Here is a 10,465-nt window from a genome sequence, read left to right on the forward strand (position 1 = left end):
TTGTTGTCAATCAATGACTGGATTTTATCTTTCAGTGTTCGTCACTCGTCAATGTTGTGCCCCTTCATACCGGAATGATATGCACAAGTTTTGTTTGGGTTGACCCATTGAGATGAGTTCTCCACTACCACAGCAGGAATATGAGTGACATAACCAACAACTTTCAACCTTTCATACAGCTTTTCGATGGGTTCAACAATAGCGGTGTATTGTCTGGGTGGTTTGCGATCAAAGTTAGGTCGGGGTTTCTGGTAATTTGGACGATTTGGAGGTGAATAATAGTAGGCTGGATGGGTGTATAAGTATGATAGGCAGTGGCGGGTTGAGAATATCTGGGAGATGAGGGTTGGTATATAGGTGGAGGTGTTTGGTATGTAGGTGGAGGTGTTTGGTATGTGAGTGGAGATTTTGGGCCTTGAGCCACCATTACTACCCCCACGTCTTTCTTCTTTGATATGCCTCCTGATTGGAATGCTTTGTTCATGGCCTATATTGCCTCAAAATTTGTCACCATCCCGCTTTTGATATCTTCTTCAGTCCTTTCCCCTAGTTTGATGATATCAGAGAACTTGTGATTCTCGATGACCATTAGCCTCTCATAATACTGTGGATCCTGAGCTCTGATGAAGAACTTGTTCATTTGTTCTTCTTCTAGTGCTAGTCTAACCTTGGATGCTTCTGACCTCCATCGAGTAGGATACTCGCGGAAAGTCTCAGTTGGCTTCTTCTTTAAATTTTGGATGTAGAAGACATCCGGTGCATTTTTCGTGTTGAACCTGAACCGGTCCATAAATTCTGACGCCATGCTCACCTAATTGGCCCACTTCTTAGGGTTCTGGTTTATGTACTAGGATAGAGCATCCTTGGTAAGACTTCTCATAAAGAGCTTCATTCGGATCCTTTCATCTTTTCCGACCCCTACGAGCTTGTCATAGTAAGTTCTCAAATGAACCTTGGGATCACCTGTTCCATCAAACATTTCGAACTTGGGAGGTTTGTAACCCTCCTACAGTTCCACGTCTGGTTGTATGCATATGTCCTCATAATTCAAACCTTCAATTCCTTTGCCTCATTCGACACCATGAACTCGACTTGTCAATTTCCTGTGTTCCTCGGCCATGTTCTTGATGAGCAGGTCCTTCTCAACAGATTCTGGTGTATAGAAGATTCGTTGAGTATAGTGAGGTATGGTTTCCACATATATAGGGTTGTTTTGGTGAGTGCCAGGGACTTGGGTGTCGTAGTGGTCGTTGGTTGAGTTTTGAGTATCGGGAATGGGTTGTGGTGTGTTCTATAGAGTGTGATAGGTAGTGGCTTGTGGGTACTAGATTGGTTGATGATGGTGTTGTGGTGGAGTTGGTATTGGCAAAGGATTGGTATTTTGAGGCAGAGTTACGTAATGACGTGGTGCAGGAGGATGTTGGTTTGGTGTATTTTGGGAAAGTGCCGGGTTTTTGGTATTTTGTTGGTTGATATCGGGGATGTTCAGGGTGAGGGATAGGTTTGCTAAGTTGTGGACCTGCTTATGTTCTCCCTGTAACTCCAGTATCTTTTGTTCCAACCGCAAAACCAAGTTATTTGGTGCCGGAGTACTTCGACCGTCTGAAGTTTCCGCATTTTCAGCATTTTCCTTTCGAATACCACTCAAGTCATCCATCTTAGATTTCCCTCTGCTTATCGTATTACTTAGAGGAGGAGGAGGTGGAGGGCCTCTAGATCTTGTGTGATATGCTGATGATACCAGTATGTGCGAATCAACCTTGGGAAATGGGAATAATAAAGGATAAAAAAACAAAAAGTAAACAAGTCAGTAAGGGTTCTGAAAAGTTTGCAGTATTTAAATACATATTGCGGGAATGTAAATTCGCATCCTAATTTGGGAGCCTCATTGTGCCCGAGGTAGGCCTCACGACAAATAGATTTGAAGAAATTCAGTGCCAATAATTGCCTTATTTCATTAATGTAAAAATAGACTACCCCAAAATGACACTAGATAAGATAATGTTACTAATGACACTTGGCCTTATTACATTTAAAAAAACAAGTAAACCTAATCTGCTTGGTCCCAGAAGGACCCTTTCCAGACTGGATGCTCTTGTCGATCAGTTCACCCAGTTCGCGCAGGTTCAGCAGTAAGAATGCCCTTGCCAAATGTCCTCATTTGTTTCCCTCAGCGTTTTGGTAATTAGTGACTCTCTTTCTCATTTTCCCCTCCAATTTTATCAAACTGTACTCCAGATATTCCAACCTTTCGCTGGATTTAACAACCCTCTCTTTCCATTCATTGATCATTTCCATGTTAGACTTATGCTGCTCCATATGCTTAGCTTCAGACTCACGAATTCTTTTGCGCAGCTTGTAATACTTCACCTGTGCTTCGGCGATCTCGTCTATGGCCCTGTTTCCTAGACCAACCCTTGGCTCGAATATTCCCGCTATGTTATCATCCAACCATGAGGGGTAGAAGTATGTGTGACCCGCATGATATCGGTCTGACTCGATAGTATCCTTTTCCACGATAATCTTCAAGTCCCACATGTGTTGTGCTTCATTCTTATATGGGATAGCGTCACCCAAAAAATCAGCTATGAAGTGACTCATTTTAGCAACTCGTGGTATGGCCTGTCTCTTGCATGCCCTATCTCATGACCCTGAGGGGAGCATAAGGGTATATGCCCTTTAACCCAATCAGTACCAAGTGGGGAACATCCCTGAATCTGATGATGAACTCATCAGTAGAGAACCACTCGAACATCCATTGAACCTGGTCCTCAGTTAACTTGCTAAAAGACTGCACCCATCCTACAACATCCGTAGGTTGAGCAAACATGTTTGGAATATAAGTCATTCTCTTGGGATGATGAAATGCTATGTGACCATTCCACGACCTTCACGGAAACTCCTAAAGGTATTGACCCTTTTAGAGATGTTCTAACAACCAAACTTGCAGCAGCAAATTGCAACCCTCAAAAAATCTGAACCCCTTTTGACACCGTTCCAAGGCCTAGTACATATCTGCAATGATTATAAGGACAATGGTATATGTCTGCCCCTCGATCCCATCCATCAAAGTTTTGGCCACCATGGCCAGCCTGTTATGGATTCTGTCTGCTTGTATCGGGAACACCAGCATGCCCAAGAAACACACAATGAACACAAAGACCCTACGATGAATCCAAACCAAGGAGATGATTGAGAACTCATCATCAAAAATACGGTAAGAGCTACTGTGACCGTATCGTTCATAGAGGAAGTCGAAAGGTATGTAGGAGTTTCTCAGGCACTCCAAGTCATCATTTTTCTTCAGCCCCACCATCTTAAGGAATCATCTAGTGGTGTGGTTTTTAGGTGCTAATAAACTGGGGCTATCCCAAGGCAAACCAGCAAATCTCCCTATTTTTTCTAGAAGAGGGGTCATTTCTATGTCCCTAACGCGGAACACAGCCCTTTCCTTGTCCCAAAACTTGGTGGTAGCCTCGATCAACATTTTGTTTGGTTGAAGATCCAATAGAGAAGGCAAGTTTCCTAAGACTCGTTTCACATGATTTTTATCACTTGAGGGAAGGTCCCTCCACCAATCTAGCAAAAGTGAAGGTATGCTACCGACCATGTCGAATCTGGGGACTTCGTGCCTCATTTTCTGCAAAACAAAATATAGGTTAGGCCTTTTCCCCCTCCAGGTTAGTTTATTTATACAACAATGATTAGCATATTGGCACTTATTTCTCCAAAATTATTGCACACAATGGGGGTTGCGTCTGTTGGGATTATGGAAAACCTGATGGACTTTTGGACGAGGCTTGTCTTAAAGGGTTATTATGCGGACAACATATTAACCCAGCTAGGTTTGACCATGATGCATGTATAACTAATCAGAGTAAGGTTGTTATAGAGGTCTAGACTGGGATCCTCAAGCAGACAATTTGAGGGGGAAAGGCACGGAACCATCGAATGCACCGCTGATCGACTAGTTTTACCACAAATACGCCTTTCCAAATTTAAAAGGGTGATATATAGGAAGAACACAAACGCTCATCAAGAGTTTCTATAGGATCGATTATGCAGGAGTGGAATATGATGGTGGGCATGATTTATGCAACAATAAATAGCTTGTTGCCAAGTATTTGCACATTAAAAATGATAAATGTGGTATTTAAATAACTGAAAGACAGTTACGAAAAAGAAAATAAAGAGACAAGTCAGTTTTATAAAATAAAGGAAATCATAAATGCTTGAAAATAAGCAGTTAAATCCAAATAAGGGGGAGGGTGCACAGATAAATCATGCTTAAGACTAATTCACAAAAATAAGTTTGTTATGGTAAGAGCCTAAAATATCCCCAGCAGAGTCGCCATGCTGTGGCGCCCCCTTTTTCCTCGCGGAATCCGGATTTCGACATTCATGGGGAACAACTCATTTCCTTTTCAGGAATTGAGTATTTGAAATTGAAGAGTCACCACCTAACGAATTTAAGGTGCGTTAGGGCACCTAAAGCAAATAACTCATAAAACTGGTTTGCATTACTGTAGATTGGGTAAGGGCTCGAAATAACCTTGAGGGGAAGGTGTTAGGCACCCCTCGCAGTCCATAACGGTGGGTCCCGACCGAACTCAATTATGTGAATTAGTTATTCAACAGATAGGCAGTCTAAGCACACATATGCAAATAAAGGAAGTTTAACAGATAGGCAGTCTAAGCACACATATGTAAATAAGGTGAGGGAAGTCCTAGGTTTGTTAGCCTATAGGATCACATCTGTACAATACCCGGTAAGCCTTCCTCAACTAGAGGGGTTACACGTAGCATTAACGCATATGTCATCATATCCTTTACTACCCAATTACCCTCCCCTTGGTCATATCCTAAAACATTCTAGCAACCTCAATATGTATGTATCATATGCGTGCACTACCCGTCCCTATACTTATATAGTCCCGGAGGCATTTAGGACTTCTAATTAAGGTGGATCTAGACTCTCCTACAGTAATTAAAAGGAGTAAACTCTAGGTGACAAACAAAACATGTAGGACTGGACCAAAGGTAGAACAATTAAAAGGCACACATTTTACCTCCAAAAATAGAGCAAGTAAGTGCACGTCTCAAACAACATATTTCAGATATTTAAGAAATGCTCTAGAACAGGATATCTAGGTGAGCATGACAAGCAAAGAATATGCAATATTGAGTTAAGGCAAAGTGTTAAAGACCTATTCAGTTTGCCTACTGAATTTTAGAACCTGCTGAATTAGGGCAATCACAAGTAAGCAAATCATAGTTTCACAGTTTATTAGACCTTGATTACATATAGGCTTGCCTAGGCGTGGATTAACAGTAACATGTTATCTAGACATTAATATAGACCATAATTCTGAATCAGTAATTGACAAATAGATCTTGTTTATTGGATCTATATGCTATCTAGGTGTTGAAGAATGATCACATGCATTACAAAATTGGTTTACATTTCATCTCTACGAGCATGATGTCTAAGTGTTGAGATTGTTTTTATGCTTATTCCTTATAGGCTAGGTGACGACTGATTTTTACGCATTTAAACTATAGGCAGGGTTTTAAGAAAGTGCAGTAAAAATCCTAGAAACATGATCTCTAATGCACATAGGAAAGTTTGTGAACATGATTATTAAGGCATAATCGATAAATGACCTAAGAACCAGATTTTAATGCAAGTGTGAGAATGCAGAATGGAAATTTAGAAAAAATAGTGTAATGATCCTATAAACATATTTTCTAATGCACATAACAATCCTGTAAGCATGGCTTCTAACTCATCATAACAGTCCTATGAGCATGGTATCTAATGTATGTAGGCAATCATAATGGTCCTATGAGCATGGTTTTTACCCAATTGCCACAATATATATAAATGTCCCTCCCTTTTACTAATTTCCCCAATATCTGTTTACAAGAAACTATTATTACAAACCAATACTAGAAGTGGAATTACTACAACTATAGGGAGCCTGAATATAGGCCCAAAAGATAAACCTAGCAGACTAGGCCTTCAACCAGTCCACAAATGCCATAATCTCATAGCGCACCCAATAGGATCCTGGTGTGTCAAAGTTCCCAAGGGCCTCAGGGACCTTAGGCAATGCTCACACCAGGAAACCTTTAAAGTAACCCTTTATGCGCAAGTTTTGGAAAGCCAACTCCAGTGTGTCAAAGTTCAGAGGAGCCTCAAGGACTCCGAAGCAATGCTTACACTAGAGGGGCAAGACCCTAGATGTTCTAAGAGTAGGAGTTGAAAAATGGTGCTTGAAAATATAAATAGTTTTAAGAAAACAATTTAGGAGTAAAACAGTTTAGAAGTGAAACAGGAGTAAACAGAATCATTGCAGCCCTCCGTGTTCAAACAATAAAACAAGGACAAAACAAGCTCACAACCATTTCAAACAAGCTTTAGATTGCATGGATTCGAATAATCCATTAGTTATCACTAGGTGGGTCACATAGCATGCTGGGAGTAGAATGATAAAAAACCATACAAAGAAGGGTAGTAAAGGTTAGGAACATCGAAGTCATTAGTCACGGGCACATAAAACAGGTCAGGAAGGAAAGCATGTCAGTTAACACAAAGCAAGTTTACAGCCAGATTCCCTAATACTCAATTATTGATAAACATACTGATTAGAAGCCAGAAAACATGAGGCACATAAACTTAATAACCAGATTACACAATACTGGATGACAATAGAAGTAATCATGCTGATTTAAAGCAATAGACATGAAAGACATAGAGCTAAATACAGAAGTAGTCATGTTGATTGGGATCAAGGAAGATATAGGTTCAATTACACAGAAGTAGCCATACTAATAGAAGTCCATAAGTAGTCACGCTGATTAAAATACAGAAAAGTCATGGATTCAATAGAAGTGAAGCAACAAACAAGAAAGCACATATGTTTAGGCTTCATAACATAATGAATGGCATTAGGAATGGAATCATACCAGTTAAAGATAGCAAAACAGAAGATGAAAGTGTGCAGAACTCAGTGATCTAGCCTTGGCTTTAATCTGGCTAGACATATGTAGTGAATACATGTAGCAGAAAGGTTTTATTGAGAGCAAAGTTTGTGTGTGTGTGTGTGTGTGTGTGTGTTTCTAAACTATTGTCCGTATTTAGAAGAATCAGAATGAGAGTATATATAGCACTTGGTAAAGTAGAAAAATAAGGCAAGAATAATTTAAAAATTCGTAAATAAGGCAAGTAAATATAATCAATCAGTTAATTGTGGCTAAACCCATCCAATCTGCATAAACAGAATCCGGGAAGATCACGATAGCATAAGGAGAATCAATTACCAGCCCTGATTAGGACTCAAATAAGGTACGCAAATCACTTATTGACCATAAATTAAGTAATTAGTCAGAATATGGCAAGTAACACCAATTAAAGGTCACAAATACAGAAAGTAAGTAAAAATCCCAAAAATACTGATTTTAATAGGAAAAGTTATTCAAATCCCTAATAGAAATCAATTAGTATATTGGGTTGACAAAAATAAATAAATAATTGGAGAAATTTGAAGTAATCAATGTCACAAACAGAAACGTCTAGGGTTTAAGCATATACACGAGAATCAATCAAGCTAGCAAAGAATAGTCAGATTCAACACTTGGGAGTTTGAAAATCATTTGAAAGAACTTAAGACGAACCCTAGTTCTTAAAAATACTGAAACCAAATAATTATAAGAGAAATAGAAAGTTTTTCGTAGAAAAATACCAAATAATACTCAGAATGTTTCAGATCTACAAAGATCTGAACAGACCCAAGTAGTCATAAGACTAGGGTTTTGGAAGATGACAAGGACGAAAAGAAATCAATCTAAACCCATAGATTTGAACCAAAAATAGGAAGAAAATAGCACTCACAAATGAAAATGGCCATAGACACGCCTGTGAAAAGGTTTCAAGAAAAACTAGGTTGAATCTCTTTGAGATTCTCTCATAGATCAACGAAGTCGAACAACCAGAAAATGTAGCAGGCCGAAGGGCCGGAAAATACAGAGAAACCCCATAGACAAGGAGTTTTGCAGGTGACAACGGCTAGGCTTTAGGGTTAGGTTGAGAGAGAGTTGAGAGATGAGGGAACGAAGGGCGGCGAAAATGAGAGGGTTTAGGGGGTAATTTAGGATTAAAATGGTAAGTTTTATCATGGACCGTTGATCTAAAAAATCAACGGCTACGATTAAACGGAGTGGCTGGGTCGAGTAGGTTTAATTGGGTTATGTTTAGATAAAAATTGGGCCTGGGTAGATTTGCGCTAATTTTAATTGAATTGGGATTGAAATTGGCAATGTGTTGATGGACGAGACACTCATTAGGAGAAGGTGGCAGACATACTTCCATAAGCTATTGAATGAGTAAGGGGATAGGCACATTGTGCTGGGTGAGTTGGAGCACTCCGATAGTTGGAGGGATTTTTGGTACTGTAGGCGGATTACGATAGAGGAGGTGGAATGGGCGATGTGTAAGATGTGTAGGGGCAGAGCAACAGGGACAGACAAAATCCTGGTGGAATTCTTGAAGAGCGCGGGGCGGGCAGATTTGGAGTGGCTCACTGGGTTGTTTAATGCTGTTTTTAAGACAAAGAAGATGGCCGAAGAATGGAGGTGGCGTACGATGGTTACACGTTACAAGAACAAGGGTAATATTTAAAATTGCAACAATTATAGGGGTATCAAGTTATTGAGTCACACTATGAAGTTTTGGGAGAGGGTGGTGGAGGCCAGGGTGAGGAGGTGTGTGTCTATTTCCGAGAATCAGTTTGGATTCATGCCGGGGCATTCGACTACAGAAGCGATTCATATAGTAAGGAGATTAGTGGAGCAATATCAGGAGAGTAAGAAGGATTTGTATATGGTGTTTATTGACCTCGAGAAGGCATATGATAAAGTTCCGAGGGAGGTCCTGTAGAGGTGTTTGGAGGTTAGCGGCATCCCGGTAGCGTACATTAGGGTGATTAAGGATATGTACGATGATGCTAAGACTTGGGTGAGGACTATGGGTGGTGACTTGGAGCATTTCCCTGTGGTGATGGGGTTGCACTAGGGATCGGCTCTTAGCCCATTTTTGTTTGCCTTGGCGATGGATGTGCTATCGCGTCACATCCTAGGGGAGGTGCCTTGGTGCATGCTATTTGCCGATGATATAGTGTTGATTGATGAGACGCGTAGCAGAGTTAATGCGAGGTTGGAGATTTGGAGACAGACCTTGGAGTCTAAAGGTTTCAAACTAAGTAGAACCAAGACAGAATTCTTGGAGTGCAAATCCAGTGAGACCCATGATGCAGACATAGAGATTAAGCTTGATGGTCAATTTATCCCCAAGAGAGCGAGTTTTAAGTACCTCAGTCCTATTATCCAAGGTAACAGGGAGATTGACGAAGATGTCACACATCGTATCGGAGCGGTATGGATGAAGTGGAGGCTCACTTCCAGAGTTCTATGTGATAGGAATGTGTCGTTAAGACTTAAGGGTAAGTTTTATTGAGTGATGGTTCGACCCGCTATGCTGTATGGGGCTGAGTGTTGGCCAGTCAAGAACTCCCACGTGCAGAAGATGAGAGTAGAAGAGATGAGGATGTTGAGATGGATGTGTGGGTATACCAAGCGAGATAGGATTAAGAATGAAGCTATATGGGACAGAGTGGGAGTATCATCCGTGGAGGACAAGATGCGGGAGTCTCGGTTGAGATGGTTCGAACATGTTAGGAGAAGAAGCATTGGTGCCCTTGTCAGGAGGTGTGAGGTTGGCCATGGTGAGTTTGAGAAGGGGTCGAGGTAGGCCTAAGAAGTACTGGAGAGAAGTAATTAGGCAGGGCATGGCGCTGCTTCAGCTTACTGAGGACATGACCCATGACAGGAGGGTGTGGAGGTCGAGGATTAAGGTAGAAGGTTAGTAGGTAGTTTATAATGTTCATCGATAGGCTTAGTAGCGTTCATGTCCCTCCATATTCTTATTTTTATTACGGTATGTGATTTTGTTTGTCTCAGGTATTATATTCCATGTTGCTATTATTTGATACTACTTATCCTTTATTGCTCCTTTTTTTCCTCTTCATCTTTCTTCCTTCCTTGCTTCCGTCTTTTTCTTCTTGCCCTTCCTGAGCCATGGGTCTATTGGAAACAACCTCTCTACCTGCATTAGAGAGAGGTAAGGTCTGCGTATAGACTACCCTCCCTAGACCCCACATGTTGGGATCAAACTGGGTTTTTTGTTGTTGTTGTTGTTGTTGTTGTTATTGGGATTGAAATTGGGTTGTTTTAATTAGGCTAGGTCCGAAAATAAAAATGGCCATTTATTAAATACCCGTTTAATTGATAAAAAAACATTTTAAAAATAATTAACAGATTACAAAAAATGATTTTCATACCTAGAAATGTTTTAAAATAATTACCTAGTATTTAAAAAAAAAAAAGGTTATTTTTTGGTAAAGTAATG

At 40.4% G+C, this 10,465-nt stretch overlaps 1 protein-coding gene across 1 annotated transcript; it reads left to right on the forward strand.

Moving 5' to 3' along the window:
• The first annotated feature begins 9,109 nt into the window (after window positions 1-9,109).
• On the forward strand, window positions 9,110-9,514 carry LOC138881846 (uncharacterized). The gene has a single exon (XM_070162132.1). It carries the CDS (start codon window positions 9,110-9,112, stop codon window positions 9,512-9,514), a length of 405 nt encoding a protein of 134 aa, XP_070018233.1.
• Window positions 9,515-10,465: the final 951 nt, after the last annotated feature.

Source organism: Nicotiana sylvestris, chromosome 11, assembly GCF_000393655.2.
Source record: "Nicotiana sylvestris chromosome 11, ASM39365v2, whole genome shotgun sequence".
NCBI classification, from domain to species: domain Eukaryota; kingdom Viridiplantae; phylum Streptophyta; class Magnoliopsida; order Solanales; family Solanaceae; genus Nicotiana; species Nicotiana sylvestris.